This window comes from Acanthisitta chloris, unplaced genomic scaffold, assembly GCF_000695815.1.
Source record: "Acanthisitta chloris isolate BGI_N310 unplaced genomic scaffold, ASM69581v1 scaffold20080, whole genome shotgun sequence".
NCBI lineage: Eukaryota > Metazoa > Chordata > Aves > Passeriformes > Acanthisittidae > Acanthisitta > Acanthisitta chloris.
Window position 1 is genome coordinate 5,168 of NW_008650170.1, and position 15,446 is coordinate 20,613.

General features: G+C 38.2%; 1 protein-coding gene across 1 annotated transcript; it reads right to left on the minus strand.

Moving 5' to 3' along the window:
* Positions 1 to 412: 412 nt before the first annotated feature.
* On the minus strand, positions 413 to 14,343 carry LOC103811035 (chromosome unknown open reading frame, human C4orf29). The gene is made up of 12 exons (XM_009083982.1): positions 14,252 to 14,343; positions 12,479 to 12,563; positions 11,915 to 12,015; positions 10,036 to 10,114; positions 9,860 to 9,944; positions 9,108 to 9,135; positions 7,062 to 7,200; positions 5,028 to 5,117; positions 4,380 to 4,481; positions 3,264 to 3,639; positions 1,108 to 1,270; positions 413 to 464 (listed from the first exon to the last, which is right to left on the minus strand). Exons 1-12 carry the CDS (start codon positions 14,341 to 14,343, stop codon positions 413 to 415), a joined length of 1,392 nt encoding a protein of 463 aa, XP_009082230.1.
* Between the last annotated feature and the right edge of the window lie 1,103 nt (positions 14,344 to 15,446).

Consider the following 15,446-nt stretch of genomic DNA (forward strand, 5'->3'; position numbering starts at 1 on the left):
AGCAAGGGGACAGGGAAGCAAGAGGAAACCGAGGTCCAAACCAGAAATACAGGAGAGCAGCTTAGCCCCACAGCACATTTTGCATTCTTTCAATACTTAGATTGGTCTGTTTTCCAGACACACAATTCAGAATTTACTCAGAACTGAGGGAATACACAACCTGATTAGACATGAAGTACATGAACCATTCATGCACTAACTTATTTTCTCCCAGGTAACGCTGCAGCAGCTGTGGCAGAATGGCACTGGGTTGAAATCAAAGTAGTGCTGGTACTTGACCATTTCTGATAACTGTTACCTACAGCAAAGTCAGTGACCATCTACTCAGCATGGCAAGAGGCTTGTTTTCCAAATGTGAGTTCCAGTAAGCAGAATTACAAATGGGAGCAGTCTGAGTGCACGATGAAGGTTTTCAGACGGCGTATTTCCGAAGGAAGCGGTCGAACGCGTCGTAAATCGCTTGTCTGAAACGAGGGGAGAAAGATCATTTGTATAATCTGGGAAAGGGCAGATCTAAGTGGTGCATTTCCATATATTTAATTTGCAAAGCTATCAGTGCAATTTCAAAGCAGCACTCAATAAAAACATGCTATCAGGTAGTGTTTTCTCCTTTGCTTCTTTCTGTGATCTCTCACTTCAATCGAGTAATATGTTTCAGGATTGAGTGGGACTACTGACCAACTTTCACATGAGTGCAAATGTTAATGGATGTAGAGTTTTCTACTCCAACATGTCAGGAAACAGGTCAGAGACATGCATCACTTAGAACTTTTGAGCAACTACCATAAAACAAGGCTGAAGTTCTGAACAGCAATAAGCTCATGGTTAAGCATACCTTGACCTGACATTGTAATTCCTTTCTGTTGTTGCTTACACTTCCTAAATGGGATGTGCAGTCTTACTAATTACCTATATATCTTAAAATTAATTGTTTAGTTTTTAGTATTTAACCTTTTAAAAACTACAGAACTGATTTATGTAACTGTCTTCAGAAAGTCAACACCTAATACTACCGAGGCAAGAATTCATGCAAGTACTACTTAGTTGCAGCCAAGTTTACATTTTACTTAACTCTCCAGTACTTTTAAACTTTGCTGTTGCCCTTACCTAAAGAGTCCTTGTTTGAAGAGGTAGGCACTGACATGACCTCCATCCAGATACCTGATTTCACACCCTGGCCAGATTTCCTGCAGACTCCGTACCCCAGTTCGAGGAATATATGCATCCTCCTTCGCTTGGACAACTATGATTAAACTTGGGTCAACTGGAACTAAAGAAAGAACAAATCAAAACTGAATTCATCTAAGGTAAGAAACAGAAACACAACAGCTCATCTTTCTGTTGTAAAAGTGCTACTTCTAAAAAAAACCCAAAAAAATCACGTTATTCTAAGATTTAATAAAGTGATAGGTTATAGAGTCTCCAGCAGAACTGACCTAGTTTGATATTACAGTAGTGAGGTCATCAGTAGAAAAATGAAGTAATCAATCCCTTCCCCTCCCTTAAAGCAGAAAACTCAAGCCTTTAAGAAATGATAGAACTGTCCTTCCCCTTAGCAACAAAATTCTACAGCACCCAGGCTGACTCTTCGAGATCTCTTTCTCTTCAGCAAAAAGAACTAGGAGACATCTGAAATTCAACAGAGGAGAAGCTTCATAGTGTATTTTTCCCTCAAGAAGAAGAAAAAAAGACACTTTTTCATATAAGAGGGCAAAGTGCAGCACTTTCTTTTCTGTTTCTTACAAGGTTTAGTTGCAACATAAAAATCTCAACATAGTTATATATATTTATTACCCATAACCAGAATTGCACCAATCTGACTACTAACAGGAACAACACTAAAATGCTGCTGAGAAATGCAACGCCAAAATGCTGTTGAACACAGAACATCTCTCTCTTCAAAAGGAAATATACATGGTTTGTTAAAGAGTGACCAGCCAAGATGTTTGGCAAGGGGTTGTTAGAAATAATTTAGACCCTTCCATCTTTCACACCAAATCATGTACAGAGAATATGCAATGCTAAGAGAGGTTCTGATCTTCCACTCAATTTTCCATGAAATCAGAATGTTAGGCAGATTTTCTGAAGCTCCTCTCTGGCCACTCTCCAAGGATATATACCCTGACAGGGGATGCAACATCTCCCAGAGTATGAAGAGACCTGTGAGACCACTGACATGAAGGACTGCATCACTTTCACAAGTGCATTAGGATCACAGATCTTCTGAAGTTTCAAGGACAGTCAGTGCTTTGGCTAAGTGATCCCTGGATAAATCTAGACAAACAACAATGTCTGTACTTAGAGTAAAGCTCACAGGGCTCCTTCTGTCCAGTGAAATAGCTTTTAGAGCTTTAAGGGAAGCACTTCACTGGTATTTGTCACCAAACATCCTTGGCTAGCAGTGATCCAAGACAAGAACTTTTGGTTAGTGCAGAGATCCTCAGATTTTATTTCATTTTAATATTTATCAGTGGAGCACTGAACACCAGAACTAAAAAAGGAGGTGGGACAGGGGCTCAGTATCAAGAATGTTTTGACATTCAAAGGTAACTCCAACTGATGTCCAAGCAGGTTGCAGGACAAGCTCCCTTTCCAGCAGAACCCTTTCAGGCAGCTCTAGGAAGCAATAACTTGTTGGCATTGCCTGCAAGCAGGATGATGAAAAGGATTTGTCCTAAAGGCCAAGGAACACTGAGCTACAGGTCCCTCTATATGCTACACCTGTCTTGGGAAACTATATTCACCAGCCTGCACCATCCCAGAAGGACCTCTGTGTGTTTTTACTGGTCACACTTGTCTAGAAGTGTCATTCAAGCTTGGTTCTCAGCTCCGCAGGCTACCTTCTATCTGAAGTCAGTATGAGATTTCTGCCTTATGAGATCTATTTGAATCTGCTTGAAAAAAAAACCTTATTAGCAGATTAATTATATCTAGCTATTACTCACATCACCCAGGTGTTTTGTTCCTTTAAATAGCACAAATTTGCATTAACTCATAGCTGAAAACATCCACAGTCAGGCAGAGGAAGAGTGAGGAAAGATACTGAAAGGCAAATTTTTAATTCACTTTGTTATTAGTTGGCCATCAAGAAAAACAATTAGGAAATAAGAGTGGTAAATAGATGCTCCTGACAAACACAATATTTCCATTGTGTATTTTACCTAAGGTGTCAGCAGGCTTACACATGGAGAAGGAAGAAAACACTTTTCCTTCCCTTGTATTTCACTCAGTTTTCCAAACTGCACATTGAAGCAGAAACATACCTGAGAAGTTAGCTACATGGGTACATTCATCCATTACTCCTTTCATGAACCTTAAGGATTCTCTCTGTAGAGTGTCACTCCTTCTTGTATTCATCCTGTGTCCTTGTGGGCTGGTGAAGTCATTATTGCTACTGCTACTGGTTGAAAATGTTTGATTTATGCACTGCATTTTAGGAGCATCTTGTATTAAGAGTCTTTCTGAAGAGACACTTAGAGTACTTTTATTTGTGGCAAAGCTGTGAACAGCTTCTTTAGATACAGTACTGTTCAAGGACTCGAGGTTGAATATTCTGGAAGCCACATCCACATCCTCCAGACTGTCCACACTATCAGGGAAGTTCTTAACAAAGTCTTGTCCCATCTTGAAAGAATCCGTCTAGACAAAGACCACAGGGCATTTGTTAAGGGTTTCTCCCTTCAACCACTTGGTTGATCTTATTTTTATAAGATTAACTCATTATTAAAATGAAAAAACAATTAAAAAAAAAAGAAGATTCAAACAGCACTGCTCACAGTACTTGTCATTCTCAGCCTGCAGGTCACTCAGTTAAACCCAGATCATCATAAAGTCTTGATAATTTCATTCTACATTTCTGTCAGCTTTAAAAATTAAAAGCATGAAATACTTATATATAAATTATATGTATTTGGGTTTCATTTTGCTTTAAACCCTGAATTTATCATTACCATCATTTCAGCATTAAGGAGTGTATTTGACCTGAAAATGGCAAGTGCCCATGTAACTATCTCCACCCCAGCTCCTCTTCTCCTGTTGTAAGAGAATTGAAAAAGAACTGGCACAAAGCAAAGAATCTTAGGAAAAAACCTCATTTATTATCAGACTTTTGACTAAATGCATTTTATGTTGCACTAAATGTGATCACAGAAAAAGGCTGTAGCAAGGGCTACACTGAACACTCATCACACAGCCAAAATATTAGCTTTGTTTTTCAGGTTTTCCTTCAGAAATAAATTAAGTAAAAGCAAGAAGAAACAACATGCAAGTATGTTTTAGCTCACAATGGTCTACGTTCAGTAGGAGTGAAAGGAAGTTATATTATTTGTTAGATTTGCACATGTAAATATGAATTAATAGGGAAAATAAACTTTACTTACTCCACAGTATTCAAGCATTTGAATGATTTCTTCTTCATAAACAGTTTGTGTAAAGTACTGTTTCTCCAGCTCTCTCCAGTTCACTGCCTTGCTCAACACACCCTGAGGTTATAAACACAAGGGACCATCACAAAATATACCCCGGAGATGACTCTAAAATCATGATACACAGAGAAAATTCATCTATTGCTCTCTCTGACTTGATTTTTCCAGTGGAATTCTGCCCAAATTTCCAGCTAGCCCTTAGAATGATTGCAATCAAAGCATAAGCACATGTTGTAACACAGGACATGGAAATCCACCTCCCTTGTTCCTTTGAATCTTGTGGAGTTCAAACTGAAGGAGGGAAAGTTTAGATTAGATATTAGAAAAACGTTTTTACTGAAAGGATGGTGAGACACTGGCACAGGTTGCCCAGGGAGGCTGTGGCTGCCCTGACCCTGGCAGTGTTCAAGGCCAGGCTGGATGAGCCTTGAGCAACCTGATCCAGTGAGGAGGTGTCCCTGCCCAGGGCAGGGGATTGGGACTAGATGACCTGTAAGGTCCATTCCGACCCTTAAATTCTATGATTCTCGTGGCCAACCCAAACCTTTTCACTTAGATGTGTGATTACAGCCTAACACATGAACACAAACACAGGTTTGTTACCGTAGTAAAGACTGCAGAAGCTGTCGACCAAGAAAGACAAGGAATCAATGGCAATGGTTTAGGCCAGTTTGTCACTGCCAGTGAAGCCATCTGGAATCAAAGGCATTATTAGGAGTAATACTGCAATCACAAAATGGTAACAACATCAATTCTTCAGAGATTTTTTTCTAACAACAAACTGCTCCGGAAAGGACCCATTTCAAGGCTGAATGGGCTTTTGTTATAATGAATTCCCAATGGAATATTTATTAAATATTTACATATTTATTAAATATTCCATAATTATAATCATAATACCATTGATTATAATTATAAAAATGAAAACAAGCTTTTAGTTGTTTAAAATCATTTTTAAAAAGCCTTTTCATCAAGCTCTGTTAAGCTTATTTCAAGGCAAATCAAAGGCCATCTAAAAGGAGGACTACTTAAAATTCTCTGCTTTTAAAATCTGTATACTGGAAACAAAATGTGAAGGAAAAATTATTCTGCATGTTATGTGGACTCTGTCCTTTCAGTTTCAATTATTACTTTTACATCAATTCTCAGAGCACTTTTTTGTGAATATTCTGTTTAGCCCAGAAATAAAAACAAACCCAGAGCAAGAAAATTCAATGTGCAGAAAATCCCTATATGGTATGTTCTGGGTAAGTTTTATGCTGTTATTGCCCTAAACTGAACCATTTAATACAAAACACTCACATCTGTGCCAGGTGTTCTAACAAATGGGTTTACACAACTGAACTATAATTCTACTCCAATTGATTTTTGATTAATAAGAGTTACAAGAGCACCACATATCTATGTTCTGACAGTCAGGAAGTCTGACTTAATTTCTTAGTTCCAGCTCTCCCCATTAGGAGAAGTGAGTGAGTGCAACCTACCATCTGTAGTAAAACACATTCTATAGAATATAGATCAGCATCAGATATTATTTATTTCACTGGTTTAAATTGTACCACAAGTCCTGTAAGTCAGGACTAGCCAAATATGTATCTTCCTGGACTAAGAAAACAAATTTCAAAGGAGTTTCCAGACTCGCTTTTGTCCGTCCTTGCACCTTCTATACCCATGCTGGACACATGACCATGAGTGTAGGATCCAGAATTGGGTTATTACCACATCTCAATTTTGTGCATAGTTAATGGTGCAGAGATCAGTTTGAGAATGCCAATACAGCTCACAAATAAGCCAAGGAAGAAATAACACAAATATTGATGTTTATGCAAATCAAAGGTGCTTTGTACATTTATGACATTTAAGTTACAAATTTGTGCTTTAGGGGAAAACGATTTTCCTTTCAGCAAGCACTACCATTACCACCATTATTTACTCAGCTCCCAACACCAAACAAACAGAGGCATGTTGTTTTAGTAAGCTTTGCACCTTTGTCTCGCAGACCCTGGGGAATCTGCAGACACGAGCAGTAATGTTTGAACTGTGTATTAGTCTTTCAAGCACCTCACTAACACACAGCTGGTTTAGTTGGAATGTGCACAATGTCAAACAGAAGATGTTATCCACCTCAGCACAGAAATCTTGTCTGATCAATACCAATGATTGGGGAGAAAGAGAGGAGTTGAGAACAGAACTGACACTGAAAGTCACCTCAATCACAACATGCCTATGAACAGGGGGTGTTTCCCACAGTGCATTGAAACACAAAGGTTTAAGTGAGCAGAATGGAGGAAGAGAGGGAGAATCAGCCATTGATCAGTACAGATCTCCTTTCAGAAAGCATTTCTGGCCCCCCCTCCTTGTGGAAAGAAAACAATTATGTGAGAAGCTTATACTCTTATAAAGCCTGTCAGGAGATGGCTGACAAAGGGCTCTATGATTTGTCAGTACTTATTAAGGATTACACTAATTCAGCACCACAGAACATGAGAATTGCCAACAATTTGTTTCTCATGACTCTAAATGTTTGTTTTAAAGTACTTCTGAGATGAACACTGTAAAACAAATTATTTCCGTATGCTCCACGAGCGAATGAGAAGTTAAAACAAAAATTACTGAACAGGAGATAGAAAAGCTTACATGTCCTCCCATGGATATTCCAGTCATCCCTAGCGGTCCATAGCCTTCTCTCTCTAGCCAGTGCAAAAGAGCTGCCGATTCTAGAATTAGAGCTCCTCCCATCACAAACAGGTCCGAGACATTTTTTAAACATGACCGTCTTTTCTCCCCAGAAAAGGAAAAGAGAGGGTTTATTTTCTAACATTAGACTCTGACAGTTCTCATCATTCTACACACACTTTCATACAAAGCTTTATCACAATCCCAGAGCATTCTGGAGCTGAACTCCTGTTGATTCAACAGGAGGAAAAGCAAGCCCAGATTCTCTGGCACTTGTAATTTTTCATCTAAGTGAGGGCTAGAAATAGACACCTGCTAAGCTTCTAATATAACACCACTGACAGCCTGGTCTTTTGCAGACAGATATTATACCAACATTAGCATCTCATCAGTAACAACATTCTGTCCCGTGAAGTTATAACTGGTTTTTTAGAAACAGAACCAAAGTGATACAGTCCTAGACATACACTTCTAAACATAAACTACTTGCATGAACAGTCTTTTCTTTTGTTGTTGTTTCTTTTCTTATTTACCTGTTTTACATCATTGAAAAATTGCACACAACATTTGAAGGGCAATCAGTATGTCAGCTTTGGAAGCACTCATCTGTGTCACTGTAAGACTGAAACTGTAAAGTGGGAGGTTTGTCACGGTACTGAGAAATTCAGGTAGTGTACTGCAAAGCATTAAAACACAGAAGACACATACACAAAAAAAAAGTAGAAAGCCATTCAGCTGAACCACGAGAGGGATACTAAAAATAAGACACCTTTAATTTGGGGAGGGGAACAGTGTATTTTCAGTATCACAGTCAGGTTACAAAAGGCTCCTGACCTCTCCTGCCAGCAAACCACCAGCACATTTGCGCCACTCTGAAGCACAAGGACAAAGCTTACTGTGAAGTCACACAGAAATGAACAGAGCTGCTGCAGACCAGCGTTTACAGGCTAATGTAATTCTTTCCTACAGCTTTGTTATGAGATTCCTCAGCCCTCTCCAGCTGCTGTATTTATTAAACACTGTTACTGGCATATTAACTAAAGCCACTGCTGCTGTGTAACCTTGTACTGAAGAGTGACAATTACCATTGGGGTGCTAGACTGATCCTTTGAAAGGATCCTTCTCTACAGCTACTGAGCTGTCAGGCTAGACAGCTGGGAACAGTTATTTAACTGATTCTTCTGCATCAGATCATCAATAACTGGAAATAAAACTACCAGTGGATGTGTGCCAGCACACACTACTCTCTCCTGCTGCTCTACTATCTTACATAAAACACCACCTGTGTGTCTTCTGCTCATGTTAAATGTTCGAGTTAGGATGAAGAAGAATTAAAACACCAACTCATATGTGGACTTTCAGAAATATTGGGAGACTAAAACCACAGCTTTGCCTCAGACACATATCCTATTGAATTCTGTTGAATTTCCTGTGGTTTGGAAACTGTGAAAAGCAAAAAACCAGGACCACCTCATTAGGCTTCTAAATTCACATTTAAGAAACTGACTGAGGGAGCAAGTCCTGTAAAATATTGACTATTGCATAGTTTCCACTGACTAACAAATGAGCAATACCAGATTTATTTACATATCTGCATCTTGGAAAAGCAAAATCATAGCAATTATAATAGGGAAATACACTATCTGACCAAAGATTATTCACAGCTGACTGAAGAATCACTGCAGCATTTGTACATGCAGTCATGAATCAGGAAGATAAAGTGGCACTTGCATTCATACCACTTGTTTGCATCTCTCTCTATACTTCAAGTTCATCTTGTGCAAACTTTCCTGATCCCTGTGACCTCCTAACACAAAAAACAGAGTAGTTTAGCAAAGAGTAGACAATTTCACATTAGCAGGTTACAAGTGGTCCATTCTTTGGACCTTTTTTTTTCCCCCTTAATAAGTTATCAAAGTTTAGACAACTTTCAGCTCCTGGAGAGACAAAACAAGAAAAGCAGTATTTTGCAAAGACAGTATCCATAAACATAACAGGAATACTTACATTTGATCCTTGGGTTTTCTACAGCCATGTATAAGACTCAAGTTAAAGAAAGTAAAGAAGACTATATAAAAACTGGTCATTAAATCAAAAAATAAATAAATCACATGCATGAACAGCACAGATTAATTGACTTTTGGAACTTCAATTCCCAATGTTTAACTGGCACTAAATCAAGTTCAGTGTAGCCTGATGATGTAGTTCGCAACATTTTAATTTTGTAAGGTATATAGCTAGGAAAAAAGTGTAACCAGAGATCCTAATTAATAAAAGAGAAGTACACTGTTAGAGAAGATGACAGGACAGAACTAAAGATTGGGGCTTTGTAAAAAACGTTCAGTGGTAGTAGCAAGTTTCTCAAAATGAGGTACTAAAGAATTGCATTTGAGAAGGGAAGGCAGGAGAGGCAACTTTCTTTTCTGGCATTAATACAGTATGATGTAAACAAATGCACAGTTCTCCCTCTGTCACAGCTAAACAAATCACATCAGCACTTGGATCCCAACACAGACTGAGATCACAACTCATTACTCTAACGACTGCAGTAAGAAGCTGCAGAAGAGCCAGACTTGGTGCAAGTAGCTTATTATGTTACCTGTGTTCCACACTGTGTTTCATGCAATGGTCAAACTTTCTTTGCTTCTACCCACTGACAAGTCCACTGGAAACAGATCCAAAAAGTAGCTATTTTACCAGTGGGATAACTTCTAGAGAGCAAACAAAGAGTAACTGTTATGTTTTCCACAAAAGGATATAATAAGGATTTTCTAACAAGAGGGAAGCCATGCAGGCCTCTTTAATCATTGGCCGAGCCATCAGTGTGCGTCTCCTCCAGAAGTGCTGAAGGTAAGATATACAAACAATACATGTAACACAAAATCTGATTATTTAACTTCTTGCTACCACTACATGTTACATTTTACACACTCACATGATCTCCAGTGCCTGCTAAGTGAATGCACACAGGTCTGTGCTTGCTGTTCCATCTTCTGGGTATGATGAACTGAAATCTGTGAGAAACGAACACCAATTTTAGCAGAGTAAGTAGAGCTATTTACAAGCTGCATCAAGAGAAATTAAGCCAAAATAAAAAGACAGAATAAAGCATTTGTAACCCAGGTGGGCAAACTGCCAGCAATTCAGCAACATCATGTTTCATCAACATATCCAGCAAACAAAGGAATCTCAAAGTAGGACAGAAGGAAGGCCAAACAAGAAAGGGAGCCAAGATGAAAGCTCATGCTCCTAAAAAAGACTACTACCTCATCATCACAATTTAAATTGTGCAGAGGGGAGAAATGGAACTTCAGATAAAGAGCAGCCTAAACAAGCATGTCCAGCTCTCCTAGACAGCATTGCTATTTTTCTCCTGAAGACACAACAGCTGAAACTGAAGATCAAGATGAGCAATAAATAAAAATAAAAAAATAAAATCAAAAACCTAATATACAAACCATACACACTATTCTATACACCCAACATCAATCACTTAATGTCTTCTGCTGCTACTTAAGTTATTTACTGGGAAATAAAAGATCACTCCTGAACCACGAGTATTTTCCCCACAAGATGGAGCACTGTTACCTACAACAGTGCTAAGCTTCGGGAACAACACTCAGACAATGCACAACGACCTAAAGGGAAATTTGTACAGCATTTTAAACCTGGCACAATATTGTCCAAAGGAACAATCAGTACAACTTGGCTACAAGATGTAAGAGGACACAGGTAAGGAAACAACTATCATACTGCATTTACCAGTATTATACTAATTAGTCCAATATTGTTAACAGATAGTTTCTTTCTCTAACCAATGAAGAGGTGGAATAGAACTGATATCATAGAATCAACCTGGTTGGAAAAGACCTCCAAGATCATCAAGTCCAACCCTACCGTGGTCACTAGACCATGGCACTAAGTGCCACATCCAGTCTCATCTTGAAAACCTCCAGGGATGCTGAATCCACCACCTCCCTGGGCAGCACATTCCAATGCCTGAGCACTCTCTCTGTAAAGATCTCCAGCTCCATCAGCCTCTCCTCATAGCACTTGTGCTATGTTTGATTTTTAAGTTACTAAATAAAGCTTGGAAAAAAAATTCCATCATGACAGTTTAGTTCGAAACTAAAAGCAAAGAGCACTTATATTATATTCCCTTTCCAAACCCACTCCTCAGCTGCAAAGCAGTGCTAGTTAGTGTGAAACCAGCACTACTAGGGATCATCCAGCTCTGAAACTGAACTATTAGGGATCATGCAGCTTTTTTGGCTTGTCAAGAAAGGCAACAGATTCTCTTGCTACAATTAAATGAACTTACTACTTCAGCACAGATAAAATATTTCTGTATTCAGTGTAAATGGAAGGCTGGAATAGTTCCTCCAAATACAATATAACACACTTCTTTGATACAAACAGCTTCTGCTACATATAAATAAACAACTACTGTCCTTAATTTCCAGCATCCTGTTCATTTGGAAAAAAAAAAACCCAAACAAATAGTTTCAAAACCCCCAGGATGTTCCACAGTTCGGTACAATATGATTTCTGCACCCCAAAAAAACACCCCAAGAAGTCATATTGTGTTAGAGGGCATTATTTTAATACACAGATTAAGCCATCACGTAAGACTTATTTTCACTTTTGAGACTGAAATCTACTTTAACACATTAGTGGAATACAACCCAGCTGGAAATATTTTACAGATAATTTATATTACAATAAATTAGCTTCTCAATAAAGCTACTTAGAGACTGTTCTTATTTCCTCGCAGCACTAGATTTGGAAAGGAAACACCTTTTGGTGTGTCTTACCTTGCTACAAGAGACTCAACTGGCAGGATACCTGGGACACAGTGAGCCAGGGGGGAAATGAAGTGCCCCTCAAGGATTTTACAGTCAGATTGCCCCTCAACCTACAGAGAGAATGACAGCAATATATATCATATCAGTGTTAAACCTACTCTGAAAGCAAATCCCTTAAAGTAGAAGAATTTGTTATAGGATAAAAACTTACTTTAAAACCCTCAAAGCTGAAGTCTACTCCTCAAATATAGGACTACATGTTATCAACAGTCAAAACATGTTTCCAACTTGGCTTTTACTACATGACCTTTTACAGGAATCAAGGAAAAGTGTAATAACTTCTGTAACACTAAGTTTTGAACATTTTTTGAGTTTTAATATTTGACATCCCACCCCAACTATTATACTACAGTGAAAAAACCAACAGTATCTGCACAGCCACTGCTTTATTCTCAGCTTCCTTCCATTCTCTGCTATAAGTCTATCAAGGTAGACTGGTAAGTACCAAGTTATTTCACCTTTATCAAGAAAATAAATTGAGTTAAACTGCATCATTTCTTGCTTTTTAGGTACCTTGTCAATGAATACTGGGTAATCCTTTGAGACCAACGTCTGGCATTTTTCCCTGTCCCCAATAATCTTTCTGAATTCAAATATTCTGTTGAAAGGAAACAAGTAGAGAAGATTCAGCTTTTAATCTAAAAAAAAGAGAAGACATATTATATAAAATTTCAGGAGCTAAGGTAAGCCACAAAGACAACAAAAGTTATGAGGTCAGCTTTGCATTTACAGATGCATCAGGCTACCACAGGGTAGGTATACAAGGTATAAAAGTAGGCTCAGGTTCCTTGCTGGGGAACAGAAGGCTAAGGGGCAAATCTGGTTGCTTTCTTCTGCTGCTTCAATGGGCTGCAGAGCCATGCAGAGAAAATGAGACAAAACTCTTCTCTGAGGTGCACAGTGAGAGGAGAAGAGGCAATGGTTTTGTGTTGCAAGGTAAGATATTCCTACTGGAGCACAGCTGAAAGACTTTTTCAGTGAGTGGTTAAGCACATGAAAAGAGAGCCCAGATTTTTTCAGTGACAGTGGTTAAGCACATGAAAAGAGAGCCCAGGGAAACTGCAAATAATGTTCATCCTCAAGGGACTTTCAAAACTGAAATGAATGAGGTGCCAAGTGACTTGAGGAAACAAAGAAGTCAGCTTTGTTTTGACCAGGGTTTTTGATTAGATGCCCTCCAGATGACCCTCTCAACCTTAAGTACCCTAGGAAACACTTGCTCTTTTTTATGGTTGCAAACACACACAAGGATGTTACTTGACCAAATAAAACAGCAGTCTTGGGTGCAAAGTGCAGAATAATAACATAACAGGAATGTTCTGTTCACCCTCCCAACACCAGAGAAAACCAAACCAAGAGGATGGAAAGAAAAAACAGTTTACCACATCAAAAACAGCTCTACGATATAACGTTTGCTTTTGTTATACAGAACAGCAAGTGCATTTCTGAGAAAATAAGGGTAAAGGTATGAGATATGTGTGTGGAGAGTAAGCCAAACAAAGAGATATTTTGCTTGACACTAAATCCTCTAAAAATACTCCATTTGTGTATTTCCTCTGTAGTTAGGAGGATACTGAAGGTTAAATCTTACCTGTTGACGAATTTAAACTCTTGCTAATTATCTGAGGCCAAAGCATTAGGATATCAACACTGATCACACTAAGTGTGTGCACATAAAACTCCAGGTTACACCTAGGCAGGGCAGTCTGTCACAGCAATCTCAGTTATTGCTTCAAGGATAAAAAACTTTTTATTAAAATCATCAAATACTTCAAAATTAAGAGGTGTTTCCACTTTTTTCCCCCCGTTTTTAGTTTTTTTTCTAAAAAGAAAGTTTTACTACTTTGGGCTATGAAAGAAGCTTCTGGTTAAATCTCACACTTCTGAAACTCACCAGGAAGTTACAGAAAGCTAGCAAAATCCTCTTCAATGTTAAACAGAACAATTCCTGTGCAGAAATTCAGCAAGTTTTATTTTTAGGAAACACTTTCAGAGATGCTGCTTGAATCAGGTCATCATATATACACAAGAGAAAAATTTAAGTGGACACACACAGACCTTCTCTCAAAAACAGCCTCTTTAAACAGAAACACTTCGCAAAACTCTATTAAGACTTCTCTTAAACCCAGTTGCTCCCGTGGTATGCAAACACAAGAGCTCCTGAACAAAACAGGCTTGAACGCTTTTGGTATGTTACAGGACAGTAACAACTGTTAATACTTCAAGGGTTGTTTTTCTCCTTCTAATATTAAGGAGTATTTAAGCTGTTATTTTTTAACAAGTCACCTTTTCAGATCCTCTGGCTTTCCCCATCCTCTGATGAAAAGTTTAGTGAGGAGAAGCTTTCGGTACAAGACATCTAATTTACTTACACCCATTAGCAGCAAACTGACATCTAGAAAAAAAAAGAACAGGCAAAAAACAAGGCAGTTAATGGGGTTGGTTAAATGGAGTGGCAAGTTCAGTGATTGTAACACAAAGTGGGTTCTTATTCTGGTATCTATACCAATAAAAAGCCAAACCATTTTATTCCAAGAAAGTTAACCTTGACATTCATGTCAACTCTTTTCATTTTAAACAAAATATAGAGGCAGTTAATGCAAATTCCATGAATTTACCAGTAAGGATTTAATATGCTTAATTATAATCAGAAATATGTTAGGTCAACTCTTTTCATTTTAAACAAAATGTAGAGGCAGTTAATGCAAATTCCAGGAATTTACGAGTAAGGATTTAACATGCTTAATTATAATCAGAAATATGTTACATAGTTGTCAACAAGACAACTGAAGAGATACATATGGTCACAGAACTACATCTCCAGCTGTCCTGACTGTATTTTAATTGCACCCATAAACCAGAGAGTGGCATTGACCTCTGTCCTCTCAATATAGCCACGACAGCAAAAGCTTTTCAGTCAACATGGGCTTTCATAAACACATCTGAGTAGCAGCTTGAAACAGTATTTGTGATGTTCCCCCCACTCCCATCAGGGAAGAGATCACACTATCCAACTCCTTGCCAGTATCATTTCACTTTCAGCAAATGCACCAGCTCAAATACAGCTAAAAAGGCAGTCGAGTATTGTTTTCAAAGCAATACTTACTGAAGTGAACAGGGAGCCACTACTGAGCTCTTCTAATGAGGAAGGGGAGGAAAGAAAAAAGGAAAGAGAACTCAAATCTTGTTTCCTGGGCAGCAGGACATAGGTTATTCAATCACAAAAAAAAGTCCAGGATCTGTGTACACCTAAGAAAACAACAATAATCAGTAAGTTCATTTCAGGCATCTTCTAATATTTCCAGATCCCTCCACACTAAATGGATTAAATAATCTCATCACACTCAAAAATAGCATCATTTAATTCAGGGAGGGTTTTATTCCATTTTTATCCAAAATTCATTTATTGTCATATTTTCATATATTTCTTCTCAAAATAAACTTGTCTGAATATAAGAACTAAAAGTTGTGGTCAGATTTA